Consider the following 16970-nt stretch of genomic DNA (forward strand, 5'->3'; position numbering starts at 1 on the left):
AAGTCCCCCTCTCATAACACAGCAGGGTATACGAGGGCTACTTCCTCCCTACCCCTTTCTTTCATGTGTGCATGCATATATGTGTATATATAACAGATATATACATACTACTGAATATTAGAATAGCACTTGCCACCACTACACCTCACCGTATCTACATTACCACAAAATAAAATGACTGCCTAGCCCATTCATCACTCATTCATTCTTTCACTCCTTCAGGCATTGTGCCAGGTATTGTGACAAGTGTCATGGATACAATATGCCACCTTCATGAAATTTAAGAGTCCAGTGAAGGGATTAAGCAAGTTATAATAATATTTCATTACAACTGTGATAGGTACAACAGTGGAAAACATGGATAAGACCCACCCACAAGGCATCATTCCAGTGACTTCTGAAGGATGCGCAGCGGTGGGGAGGGGGAAGCAGGGAGAGCATCCCAGGAGATGGAAGAGCCGGGTGGGGGAGCTGAGGCTGGACATTGGACAGAAGGAAGAACGGGCTGGGGCAGGGAGGAGCAGAAGCCCAGAGAGGCACCAAAATAAAGCTGAAGAAGGAAATCTTAAATACTGAAGACTTAGTCCAAAGAGAACGGGAGGCCACTGGAAGATGCTTTCAAGAAAGCACTCTGCTTATAGTTTATTGAGAAACACCACTTCGTGCTTAATGAATTAAAGGGAGCAAAAGTAAAAGCAGAGAGACTAATTAGAAACTATTTATCTGGTAGACCTGGCAAGAAATGAGAAGGTCTTGGATTAGAAAAACTTCAGGGCAATCAAGATGGCCTTAGAAAGCAGAATGTACCACATGTGCAGGTGGATTTCAGGGAGAGCATGGCACTCAGTTAAGAGTGCAGATATTTCAGTAGTTTGGGTCTTCATTATTCAGAGAGTTAGAAGACAGTGCCAAATATGTGGAAATAGCAGTGGAGGGAGAGGAGCTGGCTGAGACCGCTGGGTTGGGAGAGAGCATGAGTTCAGAATTACACGTGCCATGTTTGAAACACCTCTGGAACAGCTGAATGAAGAGGTGTAGAAGCCAGTTGGACCAGAGGGTTCTGCACCATGAATGAAGATCATTCTAAATGATGCAGTGTCAAACACAATGCTGCATTTCTTTCATATTTTCCAGAAAGGGATTGGGTTCTACATCTGCACTGCTCAACACGGGAGCCAACAGCCACATGGGCATGATTGAAAGTAAATAAATGTTAAATGTCAGCATCTCAGTGGAAAGAGGCACGTTTGAAGTACTCCCCGTGAACGGTGGTTACTGCATGGGAGAGTGTATGGCCATTTCTGTCATCTCAGGAAATTCTATCAGTCTTATTCCAGAAGCTCAGAGGATTTCTGCTTATGATGTCCCACCTGACTAGTCTTCTGGGGGAATATTCAACTATCAGTCAACCAACACCAGTAGGTCTTACTATCTTTTGAGTCTCACACAAGGTCTTCCAGTTGAAGATGAAGATACAGAAAAAGAAGGACTGACAGTCCTTGTTACTCAAATAATTGTCAATGTACCTCTTTTAAAAAAAATCTTCCACTCTACCTTAAAAACAAGTAAAGGATACATACCATGAAAAGGAATATCATGCTAAATTGTATTTATGAACTTAACCTTACATAAGGGTGTGTCTGTGAGGGTGTTTTTGAGTGAAATTGCCATTTAGATCAACAGACTGAGTCAAACAGATTGCCCTTTCCAGTGTGGGTGGAGCCCACCTTAGCTGTTAAAGGTCTGACTAGAAAATAAAGGCCTCTCTGTTTCGTTGTCTTTCCAGCAAGGACATAGATCTTCTGCCTTCAGACTCAGACTCAAATTTATACCATAAGTTTCCCTGAGCTTTACAGTCTGGACTTCAAATCTTCCTCATAATCACATGAGCTGATCTTCTGTATACAAAATTTATTTCTCTCTCTCCCTCTCTCTCTCTCCCTCTCCGTCTATGTCTCTGTTTCTGTTTCTGTCTCTGTCTCTCTCTCACAGACACACACAGACACACAGACACACACACACACACACACACACACACAATATTGGTTCTGTTTCTCTGGAAAACCCTAAACAATAATACTAAGGATGAGAGTAGGCACAGGGAGTGAGCTTACATTGTGAAAATCCTATCAGACAACCTGAGGAAAGGAAACTAAAGTCAGATGACATGAGGTACCAATAGAGCCTTCAGTCTTTATTTGGATTGTGACCAAAAAGATGGATTCATGGAGAGAGAGAGAAGGAAGAAGAGTAAACTACGTAGGGAAACAATTGAACAAGATGTGTGAGTGTGCAATGCCAGACATTGATTGGCAAAGGAGATCAGATTCTCTTCTGAACTATGTAATAAAAAAGGTAGTAGATTATTCTATGGTTCAACAGTGAATGAAGAGCTAAAGAATGAGCCCAACTTAGAAGCATCTGAGGCTAACTCAGACATGGAGGTACAGGGCCCCCAGGAGACCTGACTCTGCATTCAGGGAAGATGTATCTAAACAGTCCAAAATACATTGTAGGCTTCTAGGATAAAAGATGAATTTTTAAAAGTTCGATAAAATATGTTCTCATTGAACGAAGATGTAAATTGAACATCCTATGTGCAAAATGCAAGACATGTATCTCACACAAAATGCAACTCAAAATGACCGAGCACCTCAGTACCAACATGGCGGCTGGAAGGTTGGATGAGGTAAACACAGGAGTCCTGGGCTCTGTGACAGAGCAGAGCACACATGCATGTTGCATTCACAGGATGTGTTTGTTGTCTTGGTTTATTTTTAAATAAAATTAACCGGCTGGGGGGATCATATAGCACTACTGCATTACTCCTTTAACATATTGGATTGTCAAAATTATTAATAACATAAGCTATAGCTCAAAGACCACAGACACTGCTTAACAGAATAACATCAAGTTCAAGGTTAATGTTAGACCCACCATGAAAGAACATAGATAGAAACAAGGGCTTTAGACTTAGGTGAAGTTCAGACAGGAGTATGAAGATTAAAATCCTTAAGATACCAACTCCTGTGGTTTTCTTATAAACTACAATGCCACATAGCCATGTCCTCTTTCATTGAAATACTATTTTCAATTAGAATTCATGTACTTTTCTTGTCTGCTAATTGCTGGATACTACTGCTAAGTAAAAAAATATGTCCTTAAACATGAATACATATATTTAAATGGCTTCAAATGTGTTTTGCCATGGGCTCTCTATCCATTTTGATTTTCAAAAAAACTATCCATTTGTTCTATGACTATCTTTAAAGAAACATACGCAAACATATTCTAGTTTGTTGGGGCTTATTTTTTCTTAATGTATTTGCTTTAGTTGAGTTACTGAGTAGAATTCAGCTCATTAATCATTTCTCCAGTACATTTTTTTCTGTGTGTTTTATTTTCTTCCATGAAAACTGATGTTGATATATTTCATTTTAGCTACTATTTTCAGGGTTCATAGAACACTGCCCATATCCAGAAATGATCATTTCTGACAAGATCCTAATATATCATATACAATATATGATATATATTATTACACCATTTATAAGATGTAAAGTGTGCTCACTTAAACTGTGCTATTGGAAGGATTTTTCAACTGATTTCCTATGTCTGCAGGGTAGTTAAATGTATGCAAGTTTAATCTTCAGGATGAGAAAAATCTTTGCCCTGCCAACTTTACTGACAAGAATTCATTCTGGTTTTGGCATTCATCTCAACATAACTGATGGTTTCAAATGTATGTAATAATGCAATTAAAGGAAATTAATTAAAGAAGGTACTGCATGCCACATATTGGAATTCTTTGTAGCCACTAAAGGAGATTGTTAGAAATAGATGCATTGACTTGGAAAGGCAGTCTCAATACAGCCCTATCATTGGAATAACAGCATTGTTTTAAGTATGTGGGTGTACACAGACACAGAAAATATTTAGAAGGAGGATGAACATGGTTTCCTTCAGGAAAACATTTTTCCTTTACTTTGTCTTGGTTTGGGATTTTTATATAATAAACACATATAGCTTTTATAGTACCAACATTCATTCATTTAAATAATGACTACAGAAGTCTCTCTTCCAGCTCTGCTGCCTCTTGCACATAGACCTTGAACCAGCCCAGCAGACAGGGCTGATGATGGGGTGAATCAAACGGCCACTGTCCCTCCCAAGCCTCACCCACCTGGCTTGGCTGTCCCCTACTGCACAAGCAAGGATGCTGCTCACCAAACTCTCCTGGACACAAGGAGTCTCCACCAGCCTCCGGATGCCATTCTCCACCGTCACTCCCAGCCAGTTGAGCGCTGCCCAGCACCAGAGGTAGTCATAGCTGCCGTGCCAGTAGCTCACAAAGGAGAATGTCATCGCAGTGGAGAACAGGGTCCCCAGCCGGCCATGCTTGGAACCGCCCAGCGGAATATACACATACCTGGAGAGAGAGGAGGTGTGTGATGAGCCACAATGAGAGGTGCACCTGTAACACCCTCCGTGCAGCGTGCGCGCCCTGCTGCATGCCAACAGCAGCATTTCACACGACCAGACACCTGCCCTGCGTCCAAGCACAGGACATTTGAATTCTCCACCACAAAAGGAGTTGGCAAAAGCTCAAGCCTCCACACTTCAGGGTTTTAGGTTAAATGAACACACAGTCAAAAGTGCTCTTATTACTAGAGCAAAATAGCACTTATAGGAGGCAGGAAGAGAAGTAATGAACTTGGGCTTTCTGAAAGGGATTCACTCAACCTTGGGAAAACAATCACAGCAAGGCAATTAAGTTGCTGGCTACAATCTTCATAGCAGCTAGGTAGTATGTGATAAGTCTATTATTTAAACACAATTGCTAAGATCCCATCAAATGGTTAAGAATGTGAAGGAGAAAGGGATGAGTGGTACCCTAAAAAGGGGTGCTAAGGCCAGTCCCCCCAGTTTTCTGGACAAGTTGTACAGAAGAAGTAGAGAATTCATTAGTAGAGAGAAGAGCTCCGTCACCGGGTGCTGGATCCTCATAGCCATAATCCTAGTTACTCAAGAGGCTGAGATCTGAGGATCACGGTTCAAAGCCAGGCCAGGTAGGGAAGTCTGGGAGACTCTTATCTCCACTGAAATACCAAAAATATAAAGCTAGGAGTAGAGCTGTGGCTCAAGGAGCCTTGAGCCAAAGAAACTTGGGCTCAGTGCCCAAGTTGAGCCAAAGAAACTTGAGGACAGTGCCCAGGCCCTAAGTTCAAGCCTGGCACTGAAGTGGGGGAAGGGGCAGAAGAGGAGAAAGAGAGAGAGAGGGGGAGAAAGAGAGAGAGGGAGGGAGGAGAAAGAGAGAGGGAGAGAGAGAAAGAGAGGGAGAGGGAGGGAGAGGGAGAAAGAGGGAGGGAGGGAGGGAGAGAGAGAGAGAGAGAGAGTCCTCCACACTCCTAGGACAGCCAAATTACCACCCCAAATGAAGGCCTCATCCTAAGCGTATGTTCTCCATAGCTAAGATGGCTGCCTATTCATGCAGGGGCAAAAATGTTCTCTAGGCCCTGGAGAATATGAACATGCCTTTTCTGCATCACAGCTTTTTTTTTTTTTTTTTGGTCAGTCATGGGGCTTGAACTCAGGGCTTGGGCGCTGCCCCTCAGCTCTTCAGCTCAAGGCAAGCGCTCTACCACTTGAACCACAGCGCCACTTCTGGTTGTCTAATGCTTTATCGGAGATAAGAATCTCACAGACTTTCCTGCCCGGGCTGGCTGTGAACCATGATCCTCAGATCTCAGCCTCTTGAGTAGCTAGGATTACAGGCGTGAGCCACCAGCGCCTGGCTGCATCAGTTTTTAAAGAACCCATAGGCCATGGATTGTTGCTGGTTTCTGCTTCTTTGTCCAACCTTCTTCCAGGTCGGAAAAGTAAATTGGCATCCAAATATATATGTATTCTAAGCAAGGTGCTGGACACTGTATATGGATCTTTTTAATTCCTTGAAGAACCATGTGGTTTGGACCTGCTACCTCAACAGCCCAAACAGTTTAGCATGTGTCCTGATCATACAGTGTTTCAATTTTTTTTTTTTTGGAGGAGGACCCCATAAGAAGAAAAGCCAAAGAATAAAATATAAAAACAATTGATCAGTCACAAAAAAAATTTCAACATACAGTGCAACTGACACACAAAAACAAAAACAGTACACATTCATGGTGTAAGATGTGATATTTCAACATATATAGATTATATACTGTCATCTCAAAATTCATTTCATTATGGAGAAAGCTTCCAAAAAAATTGAAGTATATAATATCATCATTATATATACTTTGATGTAACAGTACACCAGAACATCTTGTTCCTATGATTGTAATAATAATTATTTTTTTGTGTCACTATTGGGACTTGAACTCAAGGCCTGGCACTGTCCCTGAGCTTTTCTACTCAAGGCTGGTGCTCTATTACTTGAACCACAAACCCACTTCCAGCATTCTGCGGTTTATTGGAGATAAGAGTCTCACAGACTTTCCTGCCCAGGCTGGCTTAGAACCATGATCCTCAAATATCAGCCTCCTGAATAGCTAGGATTACAGACACCATCCACCAGCACCCAGATGATTGCAATTATTTCTTAAAAGTCTTCCTTGACAAAGATTCTCTCTTTTTTTCTGTGTGCCATTTCCAGAACTTGAACTCAGGGCCTGGGAGCTGTTCCTGAGCTCTTTTTGCTCAAGGCTAGCGCTCTACCACTTAAGCCACAGCTTTACTTGCAGCTTTTTTTTTTTTTCTTTGTAATTTATTGGAAATGAGAACCTCATGGACTTTCCTTCCTGGGCTGGTTTTGAACTTCAATCCTCAGATTTCAGCCTCCTGTGTAGCTAGTATTACAGGCCTGAGCTACCAGCTGGCACGTAGCAGGATTCTCTTGTTGACTGAGTTTTGATCAGGTACCTCCAAGCCCTCTAGACATTGACCTTGAGGTGTATACTTGTTAAACCTGCATCACTCAGTTGTAGCAAGAATACTGCTTAGTCAGTTGAGGAGAAGCCAAATCCCTTGTCTGAGAGCCTTATACCTGATCAGCCTGGCCTGCTGTCAGCAAGAATCCTGTTAGGTCTGTTTAATCAGAATCCCCCTTAACTCCAGTGTTTCCTCCAGCTGCCCTGCAGTGACCACGCCCCTTACTCCCTGGTCGCTTCCAACTTGTCCTTGTTGTATTCAGAACCAAGCCTGGTTGAATGTGGAGGTTTTGCCGTTCTTTCTTCTCTTGTTGCAACAGTTACTGCATAAAATTTGTTTTTACTATTTCAACTACTTTCCGGCTCTGCTTCTTAACATCCTTCCTTCTCAAATGCACTCCAGTTTAGAAGACAAATTATACAATCACCTTAAAAACCCTTCCCTATGGGTAAGAATACTGAAGGTAAAAAGTTAATTTACTCCCAATCTAGACAGCTGGGAAGAGAAAGGACCAAGATACAGATCTGCCTCAATGGCTCCTAAGCTCATGCTGTCTCTAAGCCTGTGGGTTAATTCTGAAAGCACTCTTTCACACTAGTCAGAAATAAGCCAGCCCCAAGGCATGTGAGAATGTAACCATTCCAAAAAGACACGAAACAAAGACCCAACTTTCTCTCATACAGAAACAAGACCATCCTGATAAGCAAATTAGCAAGTGGACATCAGGTGCTCATTATATATTAAAAGATGTTCCTTCTGCTACCTCACATTAATTTAGGTCTTGGGGAAATGTTTGGCATTATAGGACAGGCTGGCATACACACTGTTCCTACTATACGGGCAGGTACACCTGGCTGTGAATCAATGATCACTTAAGCTACAAGATGTGGTACAAAATAGACCAGAGTAAGTTAAGGATGTGAAGAAGAAGAAAAGAATGAGTGGAGACCAGTGAAAAATGGTTGGCTTAATGGCAAAGGAGCTTATTTTGTGAGGTCAAGAGCATGGGGTTCTCAAGGCTAAGGCAGAAGGCTAGAGGCTGCACCAAGAACAAGAGAGAGTTCAACAATAAGCCAGAAAAGCCCGAGCACCCAGGCATATGTCTTACTTGGTATTCTGCTGCCCCCTAGAGGCTACTTGTTTGCTAGTGTAAACGACTCCAGCAGGGGACAAGATAGATCACAAATCTCTGCTGCATTCTATCTGCATGGAGGTAAAGGCAGTGGCCCAATGATGCTAGTCACTTTACACAATTGTGCCCTAACCTGCTTGTATGTGTGTGTGTGGGGGGGGGGGGGGGGTGACCATTTTCAATGTATAAACAATGACTGTGGTTAAAGGAAACTGAAATAATTATTTTATTCTCCTTTATTTATTTTACTTTATCTTACTTAATACTTTCTTCCCCCCAACCTGTTTTTATATGGAGATTTTTGTTTTATGTATGTACTATGTACAAATAAGCTGTATTTATAGATGTCAGCAAAACCAGCACAGAATAAAAATGCATGCCTCATTCTAATGGTACGTGATGATGGATTCCATTCTAAAAGGGCCATGTTTTTGAGCTGTGAGGAAGAAGCCATCTAGCCCCATAATGACAGAGAGAGGGGGGAGGGGGAGGGAGAAGGAGGGAGGGCGAGCAAGCACACACACTATTTTAGGCATCTCCTGGAACCATGGTTCTTGCTTTGCCTTCAAAATGACAGCTGACAAAAATCTCTGAGATTCCTTTTTATTCTAGAAATTCGTATGTGATAGGTCTCCAAGGACACAAACCTGCTGTTTTGGGTTTTTTCCCAAACCAGAAGGAGTACCGTTTCCAGACTGTAAGACAAAAATTTCTTCTTCACTCTTAATCTCTAGAAGGCAGTAGGTGTGGTAAGGAGAGGGAACAGGTAGGTTACTCATTCTACTAGTCTCGAATCATGTCTGCGATGAATAAAAATGGAAACAGATCCATTTTAGAAAAGCAATTTCATAAATAAAATAAATAAATAAATGCAAAAATAAAGAAAAGCAATCTCGTGGCTTCCCTTGCTGAGATGTGCTCACAGGTGAACTTGATTTCCCAATGGAAGAAAGCAATCAGCACCACCTTTTCAGAAAAGCAACAATAAAGACATTGCTTCGAGAAGAAATGTAGGGCTACATCTGCCCAAGGTTCCTACGTCTGTCCTTGCCTGGCTGTCCTGGTGTGCTCCCTGCTTGAGACAATGCTGCCTGAGACAGTGAACATCTATCCGCTTTCTCCTTCTTCATCCAAAAGCATCTCATGGATTCAACGCAACATAGCAAATCCCACTTCAGAAGGAGGATTTACAGCAAATGTAGATGCTACTATTATTAGTATCTACCACTCTTTCCCAAGTTCCTAGACCCCAATTGTTTATGCACACTACTTCCAGTCATGAGCACAGGAGATAATGAGACTTATTTTAAACAGGAGAGGTGAAATCTCAATCTCAATATCCAATGTTCTGTTACATCCTTTATCATAATGTAGCATTTCATGCCACCCTATTTTTCTCTTTATTTCATTGACTCTTCTAATTAATCAGTGTCCACAGAAACATCCACTAGTTTTTTATATACTGAGTGGGGGTCCTTTTTAGGAAAGGAGTCTTGTATGGAAGAGTAGCACTCATTTGTGAAGGAGTTCTGTTAGCTACTGTTTAGTACCAGGGATCAGAGAACACAATGTCCATTAGTAGGCAGATGAAATTGCTACTCTCAGCTGCACAAGCAGAAGTGAGCAGGTTGGCATCCTGAAGACATGTATGTGTGTCTATACATTGATGATGCATGTTATATACTATATGTGTGTATGTATATATATATATATATATATATATATATATATATATATATATATATATATACTGTATATGTGCATGGATATATAGGAAGGCAGTATAAGAAGGTGGCAGGTGAGGTAGCTGCTGAGCAGGTACACAGAAGGAAAAAGACAATCTCATACCCACCATGAAAAACAACTCAAGAGTATGTCCTGCAGTGGGGGACAGGGGTAGCAATAGTCCATGTGGTAAATACTTTGCTCTTAAAATCACAATGTTCCTTTTTTTTTTTGGCAATTGTAGAGCCTGAATTCAGGACTTGGGTGCTGTCCCTAAGTGCTTTTGCTCCAGGTTAGTTATCTACCACTTTGAGCCACAGAACCACTTCTGGTTTTTTGGTGGTTAATTGTAGAAAAGAGTCTTACAGATTTTCCTGCCCCTGGGCTGGCTTTGAACTGTGATCCTCAGATCTCAGCCTCCTTTGTAACTAGGGTTACAGGTGTGAGCCACTGGTGCCCGCTACAATGCTACTTTTGTCCAAAGGCCTACATAATAGTTCTCTGGTTTGCCTTGCTGTCTTCAAACACTTTCCCCACAGTAATCCTAAGACCCCATGAAGGTAAGAAAATGAAGCACCTGAACACAGATGGGCGTGGCTCTCCCAGGCCTGTGGACCTGACAGCCTGTAAGTTTCCTTTCTCTACCTGATGCTTGGCCGAGTGAGGACATGCTACCTCATCCTCTCTACCCTGAGTCTCCTTTTCTCCACCCCTTAACTCTCTTGACAAATTCACACAAGTGGCTGTCGTAGCTCTATGATTTCAGTCCTTTCATTTTCATATCTAGAAGATAGTCCCCCAACCTTTCAGTATACAAAATCTAGCTGGTCTTCTACCTTCTGCATGGAGGTCAAGTATTCCAACTTACTGTATAACCCACAGAGTCAATAGTAAGTGCACCAGTCTTTTTTGTTGGTTTGTTTGTTTTGGGGGGGTCCAGTCATGGGGCCTGAACTCTGGGCCTGGGCGCTGTCCCTCAGCTCTTCAGCTCAAGGCTAGCGCTCTACCACTTGAGCCACAGTGCCACTTCTGGCTTTTTTCTTTTTGCTTATGTGGTGCTGAGGAATCGAACCCAGGGCCTCTGGCATGCAAGGTATGTGCTCTACCACTGAGCCACCTTCCCAGCCCCAAGAGCACCAGTCTTGCTGTTGTGGGTCAGACAGTAGCTGAGCCACTTACTGAACACTTATTCACAAAGGATCTGTTCTATTATGTGTCATTTCAATTAAATGGTAAGATTCTTTCAGACAGTGCTAAATATGGGATGTGGGGTGTGTGTGTGTGTGTGTGTGTGTGTGTGTGTGTGTGTATGTGTGTGTATGTGTGGTACTATGGCTATGTGCCAACAGTATACCCAACAACATAATTTTCATGTACTGATTATAGCCTTTCAAACCTGTGATATATTGTCACCATTTTTGCAGACCCATTAGGAGCAATTAAGAATCAAGGGATGATTATACATTCCTACACCAATTAGTGCTGACATCTATTCTCAAAGAAAACACACACTTGAAGAACCCTTTCTATACACTTGTAATCCTATTTCCCCCTAATCCAAAAGCATCTACTCCCCAAACTCCAGAATTATATTAACCCCAAGAGATTGAATGCCTACAATGAAAGTGCTAATCCTTCACAGACTAGATAGTCTTTTATTTTTTGCTGCTCCTGGGACTTGAACCTGAGCCTCTCTGTGCTCAAGGCTAGTGATCTACCACTTGAGCCACAGCACCACTTCCAGTTTTTTTCTGAGTAGTTTGTTGGAGATACGAATCTCAGGGATTTTCCTGCCCAGGCTGGCTTTGAACCACAATCCTCAGATCTCACTCTCCTGAATAGCTAGGATTATAGATGTAAGCCACTGGTGCCTGGCTTAGATAGATTCTTTAGCAACTCAGAAAGCCAAGAGTTAAAGCTGGTGGTGAACTCTGGAAAGTAGTACAGTCCTCAAAAGACTGAAAATAGAGCTCCCCTATGACCAGCAATCCCACTCCTGGGCATTTACCCAAATGACCACAAACAAGGCCACACTAAAGCTAACAGCACAACCATGTTCATTATAGCATTATTTACCATAGCTAAGATATGGAACCAACCCAGATGCCCCTCAGTAGATGAATGGATCAAGAAACTATGGTATATATACACAATGGAATTCATGCTTACATCAGAAAGAATGATATTGCCCCATTCATAAGGAAATGGAAAGACTTATATTAAGTGAAGATAGACAGACCCAAAGATACATAGGCTGAATGTGTTCCCTCATTTGTAATAACTAGAATATGTCTATGATATTCTTAGTAGAGAATTACAGTAGCTCAACAGCAGGTATATATGACCATATAAAGTGAAGCGTATCAAAATGAACTCCAAGAAATGGAAATAAAAGGTTTTTATACTGTACTGTTTGCAGTTATTTCTTTGCTCTTTCTTTTTCTCCCTTTGGTTTACCCTCTGTTATCACAATATGTTTTTTATTTCTGTACCCTTTTCTTGTATATAAATTTATCTGATTTGAAGAGGGGAAGGGGAATCACAGAAATGTTGGGACAAAGGGCGAACCAATACAAAAGTGATACTTACTAGACACTATGTTGGAAATGAACTTTACAACTTGGGAGGAAGGTTGCTGCAGGGAGAAGAGGGAGAAAATGAGGGAGGGGGTAGCACTATTCAAAAAGAACTGTACTCAGTACCTTACTTATGTAACCGTGACCCCTCTGTATATCACCTTTATAATAACGAAAAAAAACAGAAAGAACTATTGAAAAGGGGGAAAAAAGCTAGTGGTGAGGGAACCTCACTTGGCTTCCCCTGGATTCTGAGAGGCGCACCTGTTCAGATTCCTTAACAGAGCTCACTGTAGTCTCTGTTCCCGTGGACAGTGGATTCCCTTGGCCCAACCCTGCTTCTGGCTTTGGCTTGGACCCATATTTTATTGTTCTTCTTCAGCCAATGAAGTAAGACTCATCACCCAAATCTCCATCCTATGGTTATTAAAGGCTTGGTATTTATTTCACACAAAAGAAGCTTACAAAAGTTTTCAAGGGAAGATGTACATAGAAAAGGAAATAAGATAATTTACTTTTAATATTGTTCTGTCCAATTCAGATCAAAATGGAATTTTAATAAGTAGAAAGCAGCAGTTGGTTAATGACCAACCACAGACTTGATCATTTCCAAAAGAGACATCTACTTCCAAAGCAGAGGAAACATTTTGAACTGAGCTAATCCTTAGCTCCTTTACTGAATGAAGTCGTTCTTTGTTTCATATGTAACTCTGAAAGGTTACCTATTATGAATTCTATGTTCTGTTTGGCAACAAAGCAATGAGGAAACGCTACAATAAAAATTACACTCAAGCTGTGCTTACTCTACATGTATGTAAGTATCTATGTTCTTATAATTAGATGCTCATATTTTTTTGTTGGTTGTGGGGCTTGAACTCAGGGCCTAGGTGCTGTCCCTGAGCCTCTTTGTGCCCAAGTGCACTACCACTTAAGCCACAGCCATCGATAGCTCCATTTCTGGTTTTTGAGTAATTAATTGGAGATAAGAGCCTCATGGGGACTTTTCTCCCCAGGCTGGCTTTGAACTGTGATCCTCAGATCTCAGCCTCCTGAGGATAGGATTATGCGTGTAAGCTACCGGCTCCCAGCTAGATGCTTATATTTAAATATTTTTTAAAAAATTTTTTCACTCCACAAAGCTAGCAGCTCAGTGGACTGAAGTACTGTGCTGATCAATTCAAACCTGTAGCTTCCAGCCTAGAGAAAGCTTCCCACCTTCATAGCCCTAACCCCAAAGCTAAGCACCCCACCACCCTATCCTTGTCACTGCAGGAATGGCTAAAAGGTTAGGAATGACCTCATCCAATTGTCTTCGCTTACAGAACACAGGGCAAGAAAGAGGGTGATGCCTAGAAGCCAGAAGACATGGCATTGGTTCTCTGCACCACTTAATTCATCCCCTAATTAAGCTTGTCCAGCGTCTGCTTCACTTAGTCTATTCATGATGTATACACTGGGATGAACACCACCTTCCCTGAGTATGAGCTCCTGTGACAAGCAAATGAGATCATGGGTGTGTGAGGACTCTGTTTTTCTTTTTTCTAAGTACAGCAAGAAATATTTAGCGTAAGGTCTGCTCTCTAAGTGTAATTTCCTTTATTTGTGTGCCAATACTGGGTTTTGAACTCAGAGCCCCATGCTTGTGCTCAGCTCTTTCACTCACAGTGGCCATCTACCACTAGAGTCACACCTCCACAACGGGCTTTTTGTTGGTTCAATGGAGAAAACTTTTTCTCTGTTTTGTTTGTCCAGGCTAGCTCTGAACTCCTATCTTCAGATCTCAGGATCCTGAGTAGCTGGAATTATAGGCATGAGCCACTCACTGGCACTGGGCTTTTTATGCCCAATTTTAAGTGCCTGCACACAGCATGGTGAACTACAGGTACAGTGACAATGCACAGTAGATCTCTAAAGTCCTTCATCTTGCATAACTGATGGTTTGCACTTACCTACACTTTAGTTAGCAACACTTCCTATCTCTCCTCTCCCAGTCTTTGGCAACCATTCTATTCTTCATTTCTAAGCATTTAACTGTTCTAGATTTCTTTTGTAAATGGAACAGTACATTATTTGTCTTTCAGTGACTGGTTCCTTTCATATAGCATAATGCTCACCAGGTTTATCTACATTGTTGCAACTAATAGAATCTCATGCATATGAAAGAAAAGCTCCTTATTTACTTACATGAGGGACCAATGGTAGCATATTTGCATTCAGGAAAAACCTGGTTAATGGTTATGATGACAAAAATAAAGAAATAAAGCTAAAACCAAATGGATACAACAAAGCTTTTGGAGCCCTCAAGTATGTTTATTAGGCAGATGGTTTCACGATTGTATGCATTTGGCCACCCACCAAATTATACACATTAATCTACGCGATGTTAAATAATCAAGTGCCTCATGAAGCTGTTTTTAAACAGTGCCATTATCACAATTATTAGCATTCCTGTGTCTTTCATAAGCATTTGAAGTTATAAAGAACTGTAGATATCTGTGTTGCTGTTTTTGTTTGCTTTTGTTTTGGGTGGTACTACGTTTAAACTCAGCTCCCCGTTTGCTAGGCAGATGCGCTACCACTTGAGCCATACCTCTAAGCTTTCTTTTCTTATTATTTTTGAGAAAGGTTCTCGTTTTCTGCCTGGATCAGTCTGGGCTGACGTCCTCCTATTTACTCTTTCACATAGGTGGGAATGACAGATGTGTAGTTTGTTTGTCTGTTTATCTATTGAGATGGGATTTTTCAGAAATGTTTGCCTAGGCTGGTTTTAAACTGCAGTTCTTCCCATCTCCACCTCCTAAGTAGCTAGGATTACAGATCTGAGCCACCAGCACCTCACCTGGAAAACTTTTTTAAACACCATTATCCTTATAAGTGCTTTTAGTATCCTCTTTTGAATGATGTTGATGATAGCAGCAGCGCATCACACTATGGAGGCGAGGATGTGTTGGGGAGTTAGGGTCCCGCAGCCTGAATCATGCCCTGGCTCATCTCCAACATTCTGCCATCAGATTGTCTCAGCGCGAGTCAGCTGACCATGTGTCTTCCTGGTAATGAGCGACTGCTGTGAGGACAGGCCTTAAGCAAATCCATATATACAACGTTATTTATTTTACCAGTTTTAAGCAACCTAAGAATGCTCAGGATGGTGAGTGTCTTGGTGACATGTGAGTCTTTGTAATATAACCTTCACACTTGAGATTTCAAAGCAAAACAACAAACAATGCTTTTGAAGGGGACATCTTTAGAATGAGCCTTGTGTACAGTCCATGAGCCAATGAACACCAGGACCTCAGATGCACGATCTCACTCACTGGGGCTTCTAAACCTCTCCTTCTGCTTGAGAGCACATAGAGGCCTCAGCGATCCCCAGGGCTCCTTGGTCCAAGGCTATTTGGGGGCTATAAATAAACACTATACCAAGCAGATTCTTTGGAGGTTTGAGTGAAGGAGACAGAAAGGGAGTGTATACCCTGTAGTGCGGTGGAGCTGAGTCTAATCGCTAATAAAAAGGTCCTCAAAGACTCAGTTTAATAACCACCGAGATTTCCTGGCTGCCTGCCTGTCTTCCCACCTTCCTCCCTGGAGGATGTTAAAAAGCACTTATAAGCTGCCTTAGGCCAGATAAAAGGGGGTAGTCTATCAAAATCCCTAAGTAAAGGGACAAATCCAGATGTGTGTATATAGCAAAGGGACACAAGATTCCCCCCCCCCCCACACACACACACACTTTGTAGTCAGAGGGGGACGGCGGAGGGGAAGACTGCATCCTCCTGCCTCTGCCACATTTCCTGACCTTAGTTCCATCAGCACATCTCAAATCTGAGCAGCTCTTGCACATGGGTCTTCTCTCATTAGCAATTACACTATTTGTTCCTTGCGGCCGTTGCCCTCCCTTCTCTACCTCCCTGCCACATCTCACTCTGTGCCACCCCTGCCGGTCCGAATCTCCATACTCATCTACCATGGCTCCTAGGAAAATGTCCTCTATAAAGTGAACTTGTAAACCGTCATGTTACTGTGCTGCTAGAATGCCCTGGGGGTCTCTAGAAGAAAGTGTTCTGAAGACAAGTGCAATAAAGACATGCTGAGTTGACTACCAAGGCATTTTATCCTCCATCTGAGTTTATGGGGCAATAACTCAGACAGCTCTGCTAAAAGGGGCCCTTCAAAGCCAGGGCCCATGGCCTTGACAAGTATAGACCCCAGAAAATCCAGCCAATTGTCAGTCAGGAAACCACAATGACAACCAAAAGAACAGCTGAGATCTACAACTGGAAGAAAAAGAGGAGGAAGTGGATAGTCTGAAATGCTAGTTGAATATTTCCTTTTTTATTTTTTTACCATGACTGCATTGTATCCTAAATTAAAGCTTATCAACCTGGCTTTATCAGACACATTCTCCAACTGTCTCCTATTCCAACAGATCCATCTTAGAAGTCACCAAAATACAGTCACCTCTCTAGTTAACTTCACTCCTGAGCAGGTCTGGGTCCACTAATTACGCCCCCAACCCTCTGGCCATGGAAAGCCACTGGTTGGCTTTTGTATGATTTGATATTTCAAAGCAGACTCCATATTCACTTGAAGGGGTATTTCCTTGGTCAATCTCATCTTTGATT

General features: G+C 42.0%; 1 protein-coding gene across 1 annotated transcript in view; it reads right to left on the reverse strand.

Annotated features, from left to right (window-relative positions):
- The window catches only part of Hhat (hedgehog acyltransferase), a 225429-nt gene that overhangs the window by 67780 nt on the left and 140679 nt on the right, over window positions 1–16970 (reverse strand). Inside the window, exon 10 of the mRNA XM_042681974.1 lies at window positions 4228–4429. Within this exon, the coding sequence (XP_042537908.1) occupies window positions 4228–4429 (202 nt within the window). The remainder of the gene's footprint in view (window positions 1–4227; window positions 4430–16970) is intronic.

The sequence above is a fragment of the Dipodomys spectabilis genome, unplaced genomic scaffold (genome assembly GCF_019054845.1).
Source record: "Dipodomys spectabilis isolate Male_0828 unplaced genomic scaffold, ASM1905484v1 ptg000069l, whole genome shotgun sequence".
Taxonomy (NCBI): domain Eukaryota; kingdom Metazoa; phylum Chordata; class Mammalia; order Rodentia; family Heteromyidae; genus Dipodomys; species Dipodomys spectabilis.